Genomic DNA, 19,568 nt, shown 5'->3' on the forward strand with positions numbered 1-19,568 from the left:
AACGGACCCCACTTAGGTTGCTATCACCCCCTCTCTGCGTTTATGGGGTTTCCCAGGCCTCTGCGGCCGCGGACTTGACTCCCTCTGCGAATTTACCTTGCTTCTTGGGCAGTGTCGTCGGGAATAACCTTCCTGATACAGTAATAACCACACTATTAAAATAACCCTTCCCCACCCTAAAAAAAAAAAAAAAAAAAGAGTAAACAGAAATAGTGTTCTTATTCAGTCCCCTCGTGTTTTCTTCCTCTAGTGAAAATTCCAACCTCTCTTCATCTGATGTTGATGAAAGGATGCTTTTGGAAGAAGTGACATTTGGTTAACATTTTTTTTTTTTTTTTTTTGCTTTCCCCCCCTGCGCCCGACGGCGCAATAGGCCCCTTGAGACCGGGGACGGAGGGGGTGGGGTGAGGTGGGGAATTGATCCTTTGAAAGGGCGGAGGCAGAGGTCCAGAGAGGGATGGGGCAGAGGGGGCGTTCCAGAAGCTTCAGATCCGAAACCCGGAGGAGGCATGCCCCCCATCCGGGAGAGGCTGAGCCCTAGCTGGAGCCTCCTTCCTCCCCGGGACGGCGGGGGAAGCCCCGCTTGGGTGGGCCGGACCCAGGAAGGAGACGCAAGGGGTACCTCTTGATCTTTCAATCCTACTCGGCTTTCATCTCGCAGGAAAAACCCAGAGGAAAAGAGGATCAAACGCAGAGCACTCCCATTGAATGCAAAGCTGGGGGCGGGGCGGGGAGACTGGAGTCCCTCAGAGGACTTGGTCCCAAGGAGGTGAGCGCAGCGGGAGAGGCTGTGAGAAGGCGGCAGGCTCACAGGGGGGGCAGAGGGTGGGCGAGACCCAGGCCCGAGGTTGGAAGGGCCCAACGGAGGCAGCTCGAACACAGGAGCCTCGGGCTCGACTTTGACAGGAAGGAGAGAGCAAGCCAGGTGCTCCCTCAGGCTCTGGCTGCTGGCTGGGCAGGGCAGGGCACACGACAGAATCCGAAGACAAGTCTGCAACGCGGCAAAAGGCTCTAGGATTTGATCCCCACTCCCAGTCTCTCCTCTCACCTTTAGAATATTCCCTGGGAGTTTTAATCTAGCAGTGCTCAGCAGATGGTTGCTTCAGGAGTCCCAGGGAGTGGAGATGTTTAGGCCAACATTACCTTACCTTTCGGACCCCCCTACCTTCTCCACCCCCCCACCCCCCGCCCCCAACCCCAGCTGAGGTGAATGAGCATCTTCTTACTGAACAGGGGAAGTAGAAAGCAGGAGTGAGAAGGGAACTTTGTCTTGCTTGAATGCTTTGCTTTCTCCACCACCTCCACAAGCCCACAGAGAGAAAGACAGAGGCAGGGGAAAGAGGGAGAAGACTTGAGAAAGAGAATATGGAGGAAAGCAAAATAGGAAGACAAAAAAAAAAAAAGATAGTGATAACACTTTTCTTTAGAATCTCAGAAACTGGAGCTTTGTCTTGGGACACTGAGAAGAAGTGGGGGGGGGGGCGTACAGGGGCAGCTCTAGCCGCTTAGAACTAGAAGCTCTGAGAAAGGAGAAGGGGCAGAGAAAGGAGAGTTGGAGGGATAGGACAGTGGAGAAGAGGGCTGCCTCCTGCCCTTGGCAAAGTGGGGAGAGCCCTTGCCCACCTGCCTGACCCCAACACACTTGCTCAGAGCTGGCAAGGGGTCAGTTTCCTAATGGGTTCCAGTGTGCCTTCCCTGGAAGCAGACCTGAGAGAGGGAGCCTGTGGTTGCTTCCAAAGACAGCAAGCACTACAAACTACCCCCAACCTTGCCTTGGAGGTTCCCCTTTGCCCTCAAATATTATGAGCACCTCTAGTCACTTGATATTTCAGGGCATTTTCAGTGACTTCTCTTTCTTCTATCCCCAGTGCCACTGAAGCCTGTAGGCAGGACCTGGGGGAGGACCCTGGGGGTCCAAGCTCTGTGAACCCCAATGTCATGTGCTGGGGTACTCTCAACCCCTCCCCTGGTCCCCAGTCTCTAGATGAGAACAGCACCTTCTCCCAGCTGGGAGCCTCCGTTGCTGCCGCTGTAGGGGCCGCACTTCTTAGTGTCTCCTCACTCGCAAAACCTGTTTCCAGAGGAATTCGTTGACTCTGAACGAATACCTTAAAATATGGGCAAGAAAAGAAAAAAAAAAAGGCCACTCTTAGAACCTCTCCCCACCCTACATACCTGAAGCGCAGGCGAGGCCCAAGCAAATGGGAAAACGATTTCTTCTATGAATAGCCACCTGGAGGTCAAGCCGAGCTGTGGAAAGCTTAAGGCCACCTAGATGGGGAAGGGGAGTTAAAAAAAAAAAAATCAGCAAGCATGTGGAGTCAGCAGCCAAAGCAGGTCCTTAAAGAAAAAGCGCATTTATCTCCTACCCCTTGGGGAAGAAAAATAGCAAAGTTCTCTTTTGGTTTCCAGGAGGAAGGAGACATCTGGGGGTAGGGGGGTGGGAGGAGGAAGAGAGAGGAAAGGATACCCCAGGCTCAAACTCTCCAGACAACCGGTGGGAGGAGGGAATATGTTTTTCGGTAGCTTGTAAAAAGACTTTGGAGCCCCTGCGAGGTTAGCCCGCCAGCACAGGCAGTTGTAAGGGTGAGAGAAGCGAGGCTTGTGAGCCGGCCTTCACACTTTTAAAATGCAGTTATGGATTCTCTCATCAAATGTTAGATCAAGGCACCAAGTTAAGAAAACAAAAGCCAAAACAACAATAAAACACACACACACACACACACACACACACACACACACACACACACACACACAAAACAGAAGCTTATTCAATTACCGAGTCCCGCAGCTCCTGCGGAACTCGCGGCGCGCCTTAAGCTTTCTTTTTCTTTCTGCAGAATTCCATTTGCATCCCCTCTGCTTGGGTGTCTCCCTCTCTCAGTGTGTGTATCTCTCTGTTTTCACACTCTCCTCCCCATTCGAGCCAGGCCCACACCTGGCGCATCACTGCCGAGCCATTAGCTGCGGGTCTCCTTTCATCTTCGCTGTGGCAGACGTTTCTATTTATCCACTTGCGCTCGCCGAGTGGCGTCACCAGCGGTACTGTAATGACGATTGCAGCAGGAGGATGACAGCTTAGAAAGAAGAGGGCAATGGGGCTTCCTCCCAGAGGCGGTGCGGCACAGAGGAGCGCTCGCATCACAAGGTGACCCCAGCTCCCCACCGCCGCCACAGCCGTCACCGTCGACATCGCGCTCCGGCCGCTCCGCGCCCGCCCAGTCGCCTGGCCTCTCTTTCTGCCTCCCGAAGCCAAGATCTGTCGGACCGCTGGGGACCCAGGGAGACGGGGGCTAGGAGCTCACTTGGGGCTTACTCCCTCCCCCACCCCCTCCGGCGAGCCCCGGGATGGAGAGCCGAAAGGACATGGTTATGTTTCTGGATGCGGGTCAGCTTGGTACTCTGGTTGGCAAGAGAGTCTCCAATTTGTCCGAAGCCGTGGGCAGCCCGCTGCCCGAGCCTCCCGAGAAGATGGTGCCCCGTGGTTGCCTGAGCCCGCGGGCCGGTCCTCCGGCCGCCCGGGAGCGCGGCGGGGCAGGCCTGGAGGAGGAGCCGGTCGACGGACTAGCAGGCAGCGCTCCCGGGCCGGGCGCCGAGTCGCGGGCAGCCGGGGCTGCGGTGCTTGGCCCCGGACCTCCGGCCCCCTCCGCCGACAGCCTCTCGGGCCAGGGGCAACCTAGCAGCTCGGACACCGAGTCGGATTTCTATGAAGAAATCGAGGTGAGCTGCACCCCGGACTGCGCCACGGCGAACGCCGAGTACCAGCACAGCAAAGGTAGCCATCGCGCCCCCTTCTCTTCCCGGGCCTCCCACCGCGCCCACCTTCCACTTCAGCTCCAGAGGGGAGGAAGACACTCCTTTCCCCCAGGGCAGGGTGGCTGGGGGGACCCACCTGAGCAACTCTCCCCAGCTATCTGCGCCCTGGCTGGGGTCTCCTTCTGTGCTCTGGCATTGGCGGGACTGAGGGTGACAGCTGTGCTTTTCGGGAGGAGGGAGACGCAAGCCCTGGGCTTGAGGGGGGTTCAAAGCGCACCCCAACCCCCCAGAGTTTTGTGGTACTGCTTCAACTGCTTGGGGAAGACACCTTCCCCCCCGGCCTGGGCGAGATCAAACGCGGGTCGGGGCAGTTTGTGGCCGGCGGGGTGTAAGGCGCATCCAGGCGCGGAAGCCCAGAGTCCATAAAGGACCGTAAAACCGTGGCCGACTCGGGCTGCCTGGGTGCCGCGGCCCTCCGACCAGTTTGCACGTCGGTCAGAGGTCCAAATTACCTTGTCACTTCCCGGGCTCGGTGGCGCCAGGTCGGAAATGGTCCCAATGATCTAATTGCCTTTGGTCTCCGGTTGCATTTGAAAAGGCAGAGCTCTGGCCCTCCCCCATTCCCCTTTCCTTCCCAGTCCCACTTCTCCACCCAAAGGAAAAAGGAGCTGCGGGGGGCAGGAGCCCCACCCTTCCTCGGGTTAGACCCAAAAGGAGGGGTGCTGTCCTGCTGCTTTAACTGGAGAACCCCTCCCTGACGAGGGGCTAGTTTGTGGGGGACGTGGCCAAGAAGGGAGTCTCCCAAAGAGGGGTGGAAAGCTAGTAGGAGGGAGAGCCCAGCAGCAGACTCCTCCACCGAGCTGTGGGGGGAGATGGGAAGACCATGGCAGGGCAGAAAACCACCCCCTGGCCTTGGCAGCCAACACCTGGTTGAACACCCACGTCCATTCATTACCATCTTATCCATTCAACCCAGACTCCCTAACCACAGCATGTCCTCAGAACAAGCCAAGGGCCGCTCAAATCTATGAAGGCGATAGGATATTCATGCACACACTCCTATGCACATGCAGCCTAGTATACATTCCCGCACCTACACCGGCAGCCTGGCACACACAAAAGCAAGGAAACTCAGTTTGTGCACTGCATACTGCAAGGCACGAAGACCCCAGAGCTCACAACACTCTAGTACCAAAGGTACATCTCAACTTGCCCGGCAGATATGCACATCCTTGCCCACTCCTGCCAACGGGGGGCACAAAGCTCAGAGGGTCTGCTTCCAGTTTGTGCCGCAAGCAAGGCAAGGGGCCAGGGTGGTTGCGGCTTCTGTACCCAGCAGGCCTCAAGACTGAGGTCTCCCAGACAGCAGCCCAGCCAGGCCTAAGGGCTGCTTTGCAATCGTCTGGATGGTGAGCCACCCCCCCCTCCGCCCCCCACCTCTCTTCCCGTGTTCTCAAAGTCCCCCAGGCCCCAGCAGAGGCAGAAACTGAGGCTGTGTCCCCTTCTCCCTTTCATATATGCCCTGGGCCTACAGCCCCACATCAGCAGCGTTTTGTGTGTCTGTTGTGTGTCCTGTGTGTGCATGTGCTCTGGGCTCCCTATGCAGGGCCCAGCTCAGAGGCACCGGCCAGCAGTCCCAACAGCGGCAGCGAGGCCCCCAAGAGCAACAGCAGCGGCAGCTCGCAGGGCACCCTGGCCTGCAGCGCCAGTGACCAGATGCGCCGATACCGTACGGCCTTCACCCGGGAGCAGATTGCCCGGCTGGAGAAGGAATTCTACAGGGAGAACTATGTATCCAGGCCGCGGAGATGCGAGCTGGCCGCCGCCCTAAACCTGCCGGAAACCACCATCAAGGTATGCGCCCCGAGACCGGGGAGAAGGAGTGCACCCACTCAGCAGGAAGTAAATACCAACTGTCCACTCCCTAAGTCCTGGGCCAAGAATCACAGCCTGGGGTCTCCCTGCCCACGTGGCAGCTAGGCCGGGGGTGTCGAGGCCTGGTGCGGGCACAGGTGTGTGCACTTTTACCTTCCCGACAGACCCTAGGCGGGACCTGCTGGCTTGCGGTAGACTCTCTGCCTTTTCTAGCCAAACAAACACCGGGGATGGGGTGCCTTTGCCCCGAGGGAGAGCGGCTGGAAGGGGCGGTGTTTCTGGGGAAGCCCTGCCTGCGACCTCAGACCAGCAGAGTCCTTAGTCCACCGGGCTACTTGCGCGTCCACACCGGTCTGGCCCTCCAGGGAGCCCTGGCAGAGGAAGGAGGGACAGATCCTGAAGCCACTCCCCGAACCTCTCCATGGGGGATTCCAGCGCCAGGTGGTGGCGGCGGGCTCTGCCCCCGCCCTGAGGGTCTCTGCCGCGGCTCTTCCCAGCGCCACCGGCATCGTCCCCCGCCGCGGGGGCAGGACTCCTGGGGCTCCGTGCGCCCCTGCAGCCGCCGAACCTGCCCCTCTCCTCCCCAGGTGTGGTTCCAGAACCGGCGCATGAAGGACAAGAGGCAGCGGCTGGCCATGACGTGGCCGCACCCGGCCGACCCCGCCTTCTACACGTACATGATGAGCCACGCGGCGGCCGCGGGCGGCCTGCCCTACCCCTTCCCGTCGCACCTGCCCCTGCCCTACTACTCGCCCGTGGGCCTGGGCGCCGCGTCCGCCGCGTCCGCCGCCGCCTCGCCCTTCAGCGGCCCGCTGCGCCCGCTCGACACCTTCCGCGTGCTGTCGCAGCCCTACCCGCGGCCCGAACTGCTGTGCGCCTTCCGCCACCCGCCGCTCTACCCCGGCCCGGCGCACGGACTGGGCGCGGCGGCCGGCGGGCCCTGCTCCTGCCTCGCCTGCCACAGCGGCCCCGCCAACGGGCTGGCGCCCCGCGCCGCCGCCGCTTCGGACTTCACCTGTGCCTCCACCTCCCGCTCGGACTCCTTCCTCACCTTCGCTCCCTCCGTGCTCAGCAAGGCCTCCTCCGTCGCGCTGGACCAGAGAGAAGAGGTGCCCCTCACCAGATAAGGGGCCGCCCGCGGGCCGCCGGCTCCAGGACGCCCGTGGGCTCCCCCCCCGCCCCCCGCGTGGGGACTCAGCCAGCGCCCCTCCCTGCCCCCAGGGCACCGAGGGGGAAAGAAGCGGGCCGAAAAGGACCAGAGGGACTCGGCCTCCAGGATCGGGACCCCTGGGGAGCGGCAGTGGCTGGCGCGTTTGGGGATCAGGAGTGGGGAGGCAGAGGCCGAGAGACCTTCCTCTGGGGCGGCCCCTCAGCCGTTTTTCACCGGACCCCGTGCCCCGGACGGAGGTTGAGGCGATGGCTCCAAAGCCAAACAAATTTAGTAGCAGCAGCCACCGATATCCAGCCCCTCAGTCCCTCCTCACACCCCCACCTCACACCCTTGCCTCACCCGGGACCCCCCTTCCCCCAAAGGCCAAGCCCAAGCACTGGAAAGGAAATTGCTGTCTCTCCCAACAAAATGCTGTGTATGCAGGGCAGGTAGAGATTAATCTTTGCCAGCTTTTCCAAGGCACGGCAAGGGGCTTGTGGATGGCGATGCACCAGCCGCCTAGGGGAGAGAGTGGGAGGGGTGATTTACTACCACGGAAGATCCTGGCCCTCCCATGGAACCTAGGGGCTCTCTTGCCTTCCTGGAGCCTCCGTTACACATTTTCTCGTTCTGGCATCTCCCAGCACCTGATCGCGTGTCTCTCTCCTAGCTTCCTGCTATCTCTCAACTTGCAGCTCCATCATCTCTCCTCCTACTTCCGTCCTACCCCCACTTTTTGTTTATTTAGCATTGGCAGAGACGTTGCGGAGGCCTCAGGGCCTCTTGGCAGCTTCTACCAAGTCTCTCTTCTCCCCGGGCCCAATACACACCCTGATTAGCAAGTGATATGTGTGAGGAGGGTTTTTGAATGCTGAATGTATAATAATGATCACCGTGCCACGGAGCCCAGAGTTGAGCTGTTAACAAGGCGCCCAGGGAAGAGCTTAGGGAGCAGGGACCTCGTCTCCTTCCCTCACTAAGTATCTGCCAGCAAATTAGAGGCTATTTCAAGCCCTTGCCTGTTCACCTTCCCTTCACCAAGAGCTTTCTGGCTCTTCCCGGTACAGTTGGCATTTTACGTCCTTCTTCCTCTCCTTTTCCTCCCAAGCTGCCACTGGGGCTTGGCTTTCAGACACTAGCAGAAGCCTTCCGCCCCTTCTGGGGACCTGGCCCTTCCCCTTCACCAGGTTTTGTTTGGGGGCTGCGCCCACACTCTCACTCTCACCCTCATTCCTGCAGCCAGTTTTTGAGGGCTAGGAGAACGTGCACCCCTCAATAACAAGCTTCACCCTGACGGAGGGAGTGGTTCTTCCAGTAGGGAATGAATTCGGTTTGGTTTTCCTTCGAAGCCTGAAGAATCTGCTGTTGCAATTTGTTAACCATACTGCAATAAAAGCTGGACATAATTCTCACTTTAACATTTTAATGTTTGGGGCAGCAGGCAGTGCAGTGACTTTTTGAATTGCTAGGTCAGCCACCAGAAGCTTGGGTATAGAAGGAACCAAGACGTGCACCTGCAGACAGTCTCCCAAACTTCTGCTGGCCCTGGCAGAGACAGGACATCGCATAGATGTGGAGAAGACAGGCTCTGACTGCCCCGAGGTGCATGTTTTCTTAATTCCCTGCACACTGGGGGCCTTCCATGCTGAACTGGCCCACCTGGGGCTCACCCCTGCAATGGTTTCTTCTCCAGTTGCTCCAAACTTTGGAGGAAAGGGGACCCTGGACTAAGGTCTCTGTGGATCCTGCTTCCACCCCCAACCCAAGGTTAGAGGTGAATGAGGCAGTGAGGGCGGAGCTTGAGAATTACAGCGAGCTGGGCTTGCTGGGTCAAGCTGAGTCTGCACCTTAGGGTTCAGGGAGAGGAGGGAGGCGGATTCCTGGGTCGGCAAGGGTGGGTCTGAATCCTCCTCAAACTGAAAGTCATCTCCCAGAATGGAGTTCTGGCCTGGTCAGGGCTAGGGGGTGGTGCCCCCCCTCAGCCACCTCACCCCCAACCTCCATCCCCGGAGGAGAGCCACCGTGGCTGCCTCTGAGTCCCGGACACGCAAGGGAGAGATGGGTGTCATGGGCAGACTGGGAGCGCGGAACCGAGCGGACTTCAAGGGTTCCCTGCCAGTGTCTCCGTGGGCAGATGGGGAACCCTCAATCGGCCTCCATCCCTCTTTGGGTTCCGGAGAAACCCTCCCGCCCTCCCAAGCAAAGCCTTGAGCTGAGGTTTTCAGTATCCTCCCCTTCCCTCCTCCACCCCCAGCCTCTCGCAGCTACCTCTGCAGCCCGGGAAGCTCCCCGTGCCAAACTCGGGCAAATTTCGCGGTTACTTCGCGGCAGGCCCAGATTGCTTGCGACAGGTAAATGGGCTGCGGGTTGCCGTAATGCCAGGCGTATTTTCAGTTAATAGGGAGGGAAAATGAGGTGTCTGCAGCGATATTGGAAAGTACAAGATCGATGATCCGGCCTCGTGTCCAATCAGCAGCCTTTAATTGACTGTATTTTCTGGGTAATTGAGCCTCTCTTCCTCCAAATTGAAGTGGAAGATATAACAATACATCTTGCCAGGAGGAATTACTCATTACTTCATAATGAAATTTCCCTTTTGCCAAGGTTTGCGGTTTGGCGCTTAGGCACCACTTCTCACTCTCCCTTCTCCACCCCTGCACCTAAAAACAGGTTTTGCCCGCCTGCACCCGGCAGGCAACCGCCCCTGGCCTGATACCTACATTTTGGCGGAAGTGGGGGAGGGTGGGAGATGACCCTGAAGAAGGCACCGCCCCTCCACAGCCTCAGTCTCCTTGTCTGTAAAAGAAGGCTAAACCAAACAACAGGGTTGGCGTGGTATTATTATTTTTTTCAACTAAGAGCCTCTGCTTAGCTTTGCCCCATCTTGGTCCCATTTTGCAGGTGGGAAAACGGAGGCTCTGGGTCTCACACAGCTATTAGGGTCCCATGCAGCTATGAGCTTCAAGTTCGGGCTTCCCCTCCCCTCCCCCGCGCCGCTATGGGGCCCAGAGTCCACCGTCACCCCTGCAAAGTCTGACACCTCACTCCCGACACACACACACTTTCCCTGGGCTCCTCAACCCCCTTGCGACCCGGCGGCGTCGGGATCTGGGAGAGCAGACCAGCGCTCAGCCGCAGTCCGCCGGGCCGGGCAAGACCAGCCTTCCCGCAGCCGGAGTGCACGCTCAGCGCCGGCCGTCGCCGGCTTGTTAGCGTGTGATTGATTGCCTTATTAAAGCGTGTTCTTGTAAGTGTGACCAAACTGATTGCATTGCATATGTTTGGGATAATGCTCATTTTAAACAACAGGATGAAGAGGATGAGCTCCGCAGAGCCTCCGAAGACAAAATGATTCCGGCCAGCAGCTCCCTAACTCTGGCATTAAATTGCCCAGTTACAGAGCAAATCACTTGGTTCCTCCACCCTTGTCCCCATTTTTTTTTCCTGGCCCGCAGTTTGATCACATCCCCTCCCCCCCCTCCCCCCCCCCGCAGTGTGTTCTGTCCCACGAATGGTTTCTCTAGTGACCATATTGGCTCTGCCTTCCCAGCCACTAACCGTGCACCCTAACACCTCAGATGTTGAGTCCTCCTGCGCCCTCCGAGGCAGACAGAGAAGTGATTGAGAACGCACCCTCCCTCACCCTAGGCTTCCCAAAGGGACGTGGTCCTAGACGGATGGCTGCAAATGGGAGCTTGGGTCTCCGGGGCAGGTCGCGTGTCTCCCACCCACCCCCCACCCCCACCCCCAGCCTTTTGGCGAAAGTTTAAAAGATTCTTTTGTTCCCCAGGCTTCTCCCGCTCGGTTGCCTCCATTATTCCCCAATTGAAGAAACACCCGCCGCCATATGTCGATGGAAGAGCGTGGGTGTCACGGCAGAGGGTTGTTGAGGATGGCATTCTCAAAGTGGGAAGAGGTTTTCCTTCTCGGCATCTTCTTCTTGCACCATCTCCCCGGAGTGAGAGAGGGCGTAGGGGGAGGAAAAGGAGGTTGGGGCAAAAAAAAAAAAAGGGGGGGGTGTATTTCTTTTAAGTAGTCCACCCCAACCAACCTTTGTAGCCATGTTCTCTTTCCCTACCTATTCCCTAAACAAAGAGATTCTCAGCCTTCCTCCACCCACTCCGGTCGACTTGCACGGGAGCCAAACTGCTGGCAGATTGAACTTCCTAAGGGACACCTTTGAGATATGCTGGAATTCTGATTTGTTCGAGATGATGACGGTCATCAGAACAAGTCAGAAGCGATACCACTCTTCGGGGTGTCATCCGTAAGTGCAGTCGCTTGGATTCGTTTGCAAGATCCAGCTAAACCCGTCTGGATAAATGAGTTGGTCCGAAGGGCAAATTTCTTCCATCACTCAGCTTCTCCCAGGCTCTGCCAGGGCAAACACATCCGACTGCATCAGAGGGAAACCGAGGTGGGGTTCACCACGTGTGCCAGCTGTGGGACCCCGAAATGTCGACCCTGAGTGAAAAAAAAAAAAAGCCAACCACAAAAGGCATGCTACCTTCTACAAAGCAAACAGAGACATAAAGTCCTTTCGAAAATCGCCTTCTCAGCAAATAAGTATGTGATATTCTGAGGAGTAGGAAAGAGAGAAAGATTGCCACTTAAAAATAACATGAAAGCATTAAGTAATTATTTAAAACAAGGCTGTTTAGAAAAATATTTGTATTTATTGCAGCTGCTCAATTGGCCTCGTTAAAGTCGGCAAGCATTTAAATTGTGTTACAATCTCATTTAAATCCCGCTCCGTTCCAGCAGGCTGAAGAGCTTGAATAGACCAATCACTTCATAATGATGATGAATGAGAAATTAATTCAGATACAAGCAAGACAATTTAGGCCTTCATCTGTTTAAATAGCCTTCCAATATTATTCGCGATCGCGGGTCACAGATTGAATCAATTGTCCAATCTTGTGAAAGTCATATCCTTGCATCTTCATCGGGATTATTTATAGCGCAGCGGAGGCTGCTGAAAGGTATACGCTGTTAACAGGGACAATTACTTAAAGAGAAGCGTTTATAAAATGGAAAACAAATGCCGGGGTTGGTAACAAATGGCATCAAAAGCAGCCATTCCAATCTGGCTCCTTGAGGGAAGGGAGCGGGCGCGGCCCCCGCAGGATGCGGGGCGCCCGGGGCTCGGCGTCTGGCCTCCCCTCGGTCCAGGTGAGGCCGAGTCCGGTGGCTCCATCCTGCGCCCTGGCTGCCGTACCCACCCGTGCCGGCCTAGCCTTCGCCCTTGCCCGCTGCAGGGCCGGCGGGAAACCGCAGCATGGCCCTCGGAGCCCCGGCCCTGGGCGAGGTTCCCGCCTCCCCGGCCCAGGCGGCTGCCGGGTGCGACCCGGGTCAGGCAGGCCGAGTCACTGCGCCCCGAGGACGCCGACCCCGGGGCATGCCACTTTGTGCTGGGGGCTCGCCAGGATCAGCCCGGGTCTGCGTTCGTCGCGCACAGGTCCGACGGCCTTTCGGGGCTCGCGGGGCTCCGGACTCTGGAAGCCCAGCCTCTTTCTGAGCCGACGCCGGGGAGGGGCCCCCATTGCCGCTGGGCCCCTCATCGTTGCGGTCCCTAGACACCTGGGGTCACTTCGCGTCCTTCGGGGACCTGGGGCTCACCCCGGCCGGCTTCTCTGGGTGCCCTCCGGCATGTGAGCAGCGCCCAAATTCTCCAAAGTAGCGCCCTTTCCTCCCCCCATCGAAGCGCCCCTCCCCGCATCCTGATGTAACCCCTCCCGGTGAGCCCAGTCCCCCTGCGTCGTCCCCCTCCCGCGGGCGTCCCGGCGCCTCGTGACAGCCCAGTGCAGACGACTTCGAGGCGACATGGGCCTCCCCGAGGTGTGTGCCTCCCCTTCCTCACCAGGGTTAGGCAAAGACCCAGAACAAGGTGCGCGGGGAGGTGAATTGGTTCTTCCGGAATCGGTACAGGCGCGCCTAGGTATAACGGTGCAGCGTCTACACGGGCCCTGTTTGCATGCGGGTCCGAGGAAGAGAGAACCTTTCTAGGCGGCGCTCTTTGGGGATGGAAGTGAGGCGGGTCGGAACAGAGAGGCGGGAAAGATCATTTGATGTACCGAGCCTGGAGTAAGAGAGGAGAGAGAGGCTCCCAGAGAACACAGAGCGGAGTCTATGCGGTACAGCACACGCGCCACTCCCATCCGCGTCGAGGTGTTTTTTGTTTTTGTTTTTGTTTTTTTCCTCTTCCTCTGTATTTCTCTGTTTTGAAACAAAAGCCCAACTAATGGATTCCTGGCGCTCTGAGGACCCACTCCCGGGAGCGACTTTGATGTATTGCTGTCCAATTAGTGCCTTTAATTGGTGTCCTCGGGGACAGGCCGGCCCGGAGCTGGGACACAGCCTCTTCTCGCCTCTCCTGCACACTGGAAAGGTAAAATTTATAACGCACTGTAGCAGTCCCTTGGGAGAGCGAGCGAGCGAGGCAGGCAGGGAAGGAAGCGAGAGGTACAGTTCCATCTTGCAGACCCCGGACCCTGCAGGCGCAGGGGGTCGTGGATAAGGGTCCCGATCACCCGCTTCCTACTATTTCCCGACTCCCTCTCAGGCCTGGCAGGAGGGCTGGGGCGGCCGAGTCGCCGAGGATTATGAATTTGCTTGCGGAAAGGCCAAGGGAGCGCGCATTGTCTGTAGAAGCCCACCCCATGTGGTCTCTCATCTCGTTAATAATGGCTGTTTGTTAACAAGGATGCGGAGGTTAAATAATCCGGGTGGAAGATTAAACACGCCTCATCAAGGCGCTGGGAGCCAGTTGCACAGAGACCCGTGCCAGAGCCGCCTGGCTGGCTGGAGCCTGGAGGAAGGTGGGAATGATAGCCTGCAAGTAGCCCCAGGGCGGAGGAGAAGGGAAGGTCGAGACCCCTTTTCGGGATGGTTCCGCAGAAAGTCAGCACAGGCCCCACACCCTTGATGCGCTGAATAGAAAGTCCACGTAGGAGCCAGCCCTAATGAAGTGTGGATGTCAGACCCCGCCAGTAGTGTGCCTGAGGTCGGAAGTGGAGGCCTGGGGCTGAACCCAGGGCCCCCCTTTGAGGCCAGACAAAGTCATACCCTTGGGAAGTTAGGGGCATTGGTACCCAGATGCGAATAGCGCTGGATCGGAAGACCGATGATGAGGCTTCTAGCTTGGGCTCTGTTCGTAAATAGCTGCGTCATCTGGATTACATTATTTTCCTAGCTTCATTTTCCTCCCGTGTAGGATAGACAGGAGATAGGGCTTGATAGAGATGGTGTATAATCTTTCTCTTTCCTGTAGCTGTCACCAGTGTTAGGGAACTGAACACCTTGTCAGATACTGTCTCCGTCCAGCCTGGGGGATTCAGTCAAGGAGGATTTTATTCAGCAAATATTTGAGGGTGTGCTATGTGCCGCTGTGCGGTATGTATTTTTAAACTGTGAAGGCAGAGTGTCAATGTGTATATTCATGTGTAGGTCATTCCCAAATATAATGTTTTGTAAAGGAAGACGAGGAAGAAAGAACTTGGCAGTGAGAGTGAAATAGAAGGTGTGTGTATGTGTAGGGGCGAGAAACTGTAGAGTGAGGGAAGAGGAATCAGTAAAAGAAGCATGGATCTTGTTGAGATGGCAAGGTCAGTGAGGATAATTAAATACAGAGGTAATTCCTTTTTTTAAAGTTAAAAAATTTTAACGGTTATTATTTTTGAGAGAGAGAGACACAGAGTGTGGGTGGGGGAAGGGCAGAGAGAGAGGGAGACACCGAATCTGAAGCAGGTTCCAGGCTCTGAGCCGTCAGCACAGAGCCGGAAGCAGGGCTCACCGACCCCGAGATCATGACCTGAGAGGAAGTCGATTGAGCCACCCAGGCACCCCCGGAAGTAGTTCCCTGATGGACAGAAGGTCCTCTCCTGGAGTCCTTGGTGATTTGACAGTGAACAAAAAGTAAAGAATCGCTGAAGTTGAGTAGAAGACCTGTGACTCATGCATCTAATATTCCCAGTTTTCTATTTATATGTTGTTTCAATAGTTAGACTTCCATTCTTTAGCTAATTCCCCAAAGGCTTCACTTTTTGAATGCACCAAACAGGGAACTCAGCTGCTAGGCTGGAACTCTTCAAGCTCCTGGTTGATGGGTATCGGGGCTCAAGGAAGGTGGGGGGGTGGTGGTGAATACTTCACTCAGATTTTTCTTCAGATCAGCAGTAATTGTGGCTCCTACATTTCTCTGCCGACCCTTAGAAAGTCCAGAGAGCAGACTTGTGGTGCTAGGCAGTAAGGTTGAAGACCTAACATTTATTGAATACTCGTCACGTGCCATTCACTGTTGTATGCTTTCCATGCATTAGATAAGGGCAGTATAAGAGGCAGGATGGACCTGTGTGTCTATTTTTAAAGACTGCAATGCCACTCTGCCTTCCAAAAATTTAATCTCCAATTTCTTTGGTGGACATTCAATGAGCAGTTTAGCCCAATGAATGAATCCATAAATATTTATTAAACACCTACAATATGGCCAATACCAGACTTAGGTTCATACAATGTCTTTGTTCTCCTCCAGTTTGGCACTGATGTGGCTTTGATTGTGTTTGTAACCTATTACAACTAATTTTTACCTTGCTTGAGAAGAACTCATTAGTGATGCCAACTGTGGCTAGGGTGATATTCTGGTAGGAAATACACTTCCTTGTCAGAGACCCCGGCAAAAGCCAACTCATATGTTACTTGATTTAGAGCCTGTACATTGTCAGCATCAGTAGTTCCACATTGTACAAAATATAAAATATAAACATTTTGACATCTATTTATTAAAACATAAACCATTCAAGCAACTCAGAAGCACAGATTCTGGAACCAGGGTTTCTGGGTTTGAATCCCCAGTCTGCCACTGACAGGCTCATATCATTGAAAGTTTCTTAGTCTCCCTGACACATTGTTCCTTCATCTTTGAGATGGAGATGACAATCTTAGGCCTGCTGTAGTTATCTGTTGCTCTCACCCCAGAGTTTAGCAGCTTAAATCAATAAACATCATCTCAATTTCTGTGGGTGGAAATCTTTTTACAATTTTAATGGGGTGTCTCTGGCTTAAAGTCAGCCCACTGGGGCTGTGGTCTCATCTAAGGGCTCAACTGGGGTGGGTGGGAGCATCTGCTTCCAACTTCACTGGCGTGGTTGTTGGCAGGATTCCGCTTCTTGCTGGTGGATTGTTTGACTGAAGGCCTTAGTTCTTCGCTGACTGTTGGTTATGAGCTTATTTCAGTTCCTTGCAGTGTGGACCTCTCCATAGGGTAGCTCACAACATGGCCTCAGGCTTTTCCCTGAATGAACAAGCCAGGCAGCACATGCATACTTGAGAGATAGAGATAGAGATAGAGATAGAGATAGAGATAGAGATAGAGATAGAGATAGAGATAGAGATATAGAGAGAGATCACACTGCCTAGACAGAAACCATAGTCTTTCCGTTACCTAATCTTAGAAGTAACATTCCACTGGGTCACCTGGGTGACTCACTCAGTTGAGCGTCCGACTTCGGCTCAGGTCATGATCTCACAGTTTGTGAGTTCGAGCCCCGTGTCGGGCTCTGTGCTGACAGCTCCCAGCCTGGAGCCTGCTTTGGATTCTGCGTCTCATTCTCTCTCTGTGCCTCCCCCACTTGTGCTCTGTCTCTCTCTGTCTCTCAAAAGTAAATAAAATGTAAAAAAAATAAAAAATAAAAAAAAGAAGCGACATTCCACCATTGCTTTTGCCATAATAATATATTGGTTTGAAGTGAGTCACTAGATCCAGCCCACACTTAAAGGGAGGGGGTTACACAGGCATCAAACCCAGGAGACAGGGGTCACCGGGGGCTATCTAAGAGACTACTTCCCACAGACCCTATTTCATAGGGTTGTTGTAAGGATTATATGACTTTATATATATAAAGAGCTTAGGACAGCACCTGCTTTGTTTGTTTTTGATTTGTTTTAAGTTAACTCTGTGCCCAGTACGGGGCTTGAACTCACAACTCTGAAATCAAGAGTCACATGCTCTACGAGCTGAGCGAGTCAGGCACAGGATAACACCTGTTTGCTCTGATCATTCTTCTGATACAACTCGCACTCACTTGTTCATCTAGACTCTCCTGTTTCAATTTCTCTCTCTCTATTTTTTTTTTCTTGCAAAGCTGTGTAAAAGACTGTAGGAAGGGCAGGGCAGAGCAACTGCCACAAGGAAAAGGGCAAGAGGAAGCAAAATAGAAAGAAAATAGATGCGAAGTTTTGGAAAAACTCCAGGGGAGGGTACCTAGAGATAAGAGGTAACTAGGAGATTCTTGTTAGCTAACTTGTTCCTTACTTTTTAAAAAAAAAAAATTTTTTTAACGTTTATTTATTTTTGAGACAGAGACAGACAGAGCATGAACGGGGGAGGGGCAGAGAGAGAGGGAGACACAGAATCAGAAGCAGGCTCCAGGCTCTGAGCCAGCAGCCCAGAGCCCGACGCGGGGCTCGAACTCACGGACCGCGAGATCGTGACCTGAGCTGAAGTCGGACGCTAAACCGACTGAGCCACACAGGCACCCCCTGTTCCTTACTTTTAAAAGATATTTTTTTCTGCAAGTGAGTACTACTTGTACTCTTCTATTTGTAATCATGCTCACTGACATTTGTATAGTGGGTTCACCCTTCCGAAACCAAGAGTTGGACAGTTAACTAACTGAGCCACCCAGGCGCCCCTGGGCTCACGCTTTTTAATTAAAAAATTCCAGGAGTGCCTGGGTGTCTCATTTGGTTGAGTATCCAATTCTATGATTTTGGTTCAGGTCGCGATCTCAAGATTTGTGGGTTTGAGCCCTGCATAGGGCTCTGCGCTGACAGCGTGGAGCCTGCTTGGGATTCTCTCTGTCTGTCTGTCTGTCTGTCTCTCTCTCTCTCTCTGCCCCTCTCCTGCTCATGTGCATGTGCACGCAGTCTCTCTCTCTGTCTCTCAAATTAAATAAATAAACTTAAAAAAATCCACATTCACTGTCATCCTTAATTCTTACCACCACTATATGAGACAAAAATTATGATTATTATCACTTTAGACATGAGGAAAAAAGCCCAGCATGATAGTTGATTTTACATGGCAACTTGACTGGGCCACAAGGTGCCCAGATATTTGGTTACACATTATTCTGGGTGTATCCGCAAATCGCCCTTCCCGCTGTGGGAGGGTTTCATCCAGTCTGTTGAAGGCCTGATAGAATAAAAGACTGATAAGGAAGAATTCTTTCTCTCTGCCTGTCTTCTCCTGCTTTCAGATTTGGGCCAGGACTGGGACTTCACACCATTGGCTCTCCTGGGTCTGCACTTCTTAGCCCCCATAATTACGTGAATATATATACTTGGTCTGTTTCTCTGGAGAATCCTGACACACAGCCAGTCACACAGGTGTAAGGTCACACAGCTAGTAAAAGGGGGGAATCCAGGACTCAAATTCAGATGGTCTCACTCCAGCTCTTGGTCCTCGATGCTACATTCAGCAGCCTCAGCTGCCTAACTTTGTTTTATCATGAAGTTATAGCCACTAGAGCTATGGAAGATGATATAGCATGGATGTCGAGCTGGAGGCAGGGAGGCAATATGTCAAATACTAGGTTAGGGCTCCTGGCCCTGCCTGACCTAGTTAGTGAAATCAACTTGCCTACAAGCTGACTTAAAAATGGACAACAAAGAGGTCAAGTTGCAGCATCTAAAGGGGCTCAGTCCTGATTCTATAAGCTGTAGATACTGGGCTACTCAGGAAGGCGGACCCCAGTAGCAAAAGGACAGCAGATGAAAATGCATTATTATTCAGCAGTCCGAGGTAAAAGATTAAAGCCATGGGACTGGCAAGAGAAACTGGTTCAAGGAGAGCAAGACAGATAAGTTTCCGAGACTGGTCGCGGTGGCTTTAACCATGGAGGGTTTCAACGTTGGCTGTACGTTAGAAGCACCTTCAGACTTTTCTGAATCTGAATCTTGGAAGCAGTAGTCTGGACATCTGTGGTTATCAAAGCTCCCCTGGGTGATCCTAAAACCCCCTGAAACTCGGGACCACCGGGGAAGGGAAAGCATAAGCACGTCCTAGCACTATTAGGTACTCAGTAAATGCTATTAATTGTAATTGAACTGAGATTGGGATTAGTAGGAAAGGATCTGGGTCTCTTTATTATCTTATTTTATTTATTTATTTTTTAACGTTTTATTTATTTTTGAGTCAGAGAGAGACAGAGTATGAACGGGGAGGGTCAGCGAGAGGGAGACACAGAATCTGAAACAGGCTCCAGGCTCTGAGCTGTCAGCACAGAGCCCGGCGCGGGGCTCGAACTCACGGACTGCGAGATCATGACCTGAGCCGAAGTCGGATGCTTAACCGACTGAGCCACCCAGGTGCCCCCCTCTTTATTATCTTTAAATACAGATGATCCACTCAGATTATCTACCGACTAACCTGACTTTAATAGTTTGGATATACTAACTACATAATTGAAGGCAGCCTGCCATTTAGAACCAGGAATCACCCTCCAGATCATATAGTCAACTATGTCACTTTATAGGTCTTCCCGTTTTCTCTAGGCAAAATGGTCTTGTATGGCTACTGTGGAAGGGAGCAGACACAGGATGTTGCATAGGAAATATACCACCTCTGTTCTCATTTTATTTTGATGCCAAGATGGGTGTGATTGCACATTCCTTTGGTGTTTCACTTGGACAATGCTAACACATTCAGATCCAAAGGTCAAAGCTGCCTTTTTAAAAAAATATTTTATTTATTTTTAAGACAGGGAGAGACAGAGCATGAGTGGGGATG

At 53.9% G+C, this 19,568-nt stretch overlaps 1 protein-coding gene and 1 long non-coding RNA gene across 2 annotated transcripts; one reads left to right on the plus strand and one right to left on the minus strand.

The window, feature by feature from the left end:
- Positions 1-519: 519 nt before the first annotated feature.
- LOC109263885 (uncharacterized) lies at positions 520-4,373 on the minus strand. Its single transcript, XR_002078442.2, has 5 exons — positions 4,269-4,373; positions 2,780-3,045; positions 2,234-2,271; positions 1,998-2,108; positions 520-654 (listed from the first exon to the last, which is right to left on the minus strand). It is a non-coding gene; the product is annotated as an uncharacterized LOC109263885 (long non-coding RNA).
- EVX1 (even-skipped homeobox 1) lies at positions 2,998-6,802 on the plus strand. Its single transcript, XM_019443676.2, has 3 exons — positions 2,998-3,775; positions 5,363-5,610; positions 6,219-6,802. Exons 1-3 carry the CDS (start codon positions 3,349-3,351, stop codon positions 6,756-6,758), a joined length of 1,215 nt encoding a protein of 404 aa, XP_019299221.1. The 5' UTR covers positions 2,998-3,348; the 3' UTR covers positions 6,759-6,802.
- Positions 6,803-19,568: the final 12,766 nt, after the last annotated feature.

This window comes from Panthera pardus, unplaced genomic scaffold (assembly GCF_024362965.1).
Source record: "Panthera pardus isolate Hobbes unplaced genomic scaffold, ASM2436296v1 HiC_scaffold_8, whole genome shotgun sequence".
NCBI lineage: Eukaryota > Metazoa > Chordata > Mammalia > Carnivora > Felidae > Panthera > Panthera pardus.

Bases quoted from the DNA above. Each gene is read 5' to 3' on its own strand.
- EVX1 (XM_019443676.2), top strand. From the start codon at position 3,349: ATGGAGAGCCGAAAGGACATGGTTATGTTTCTGGATGCGGGTCAGCTT. The intron at 3,776-5,362 runs GTAGCCATCGCG...CTCCCTATGCAG, and splicing joins CGAGTACCAGCACAGCAAAG to GGCCCAGCTCAGAGGCACCG. The intron at 5,611-6,218 runs GTATGCGCCCCG...TCTCCTCCCCAG, and splicing joins TGCCGGAAACCACCATCAAG to GTGTGGTTCCAGAACCGGCG.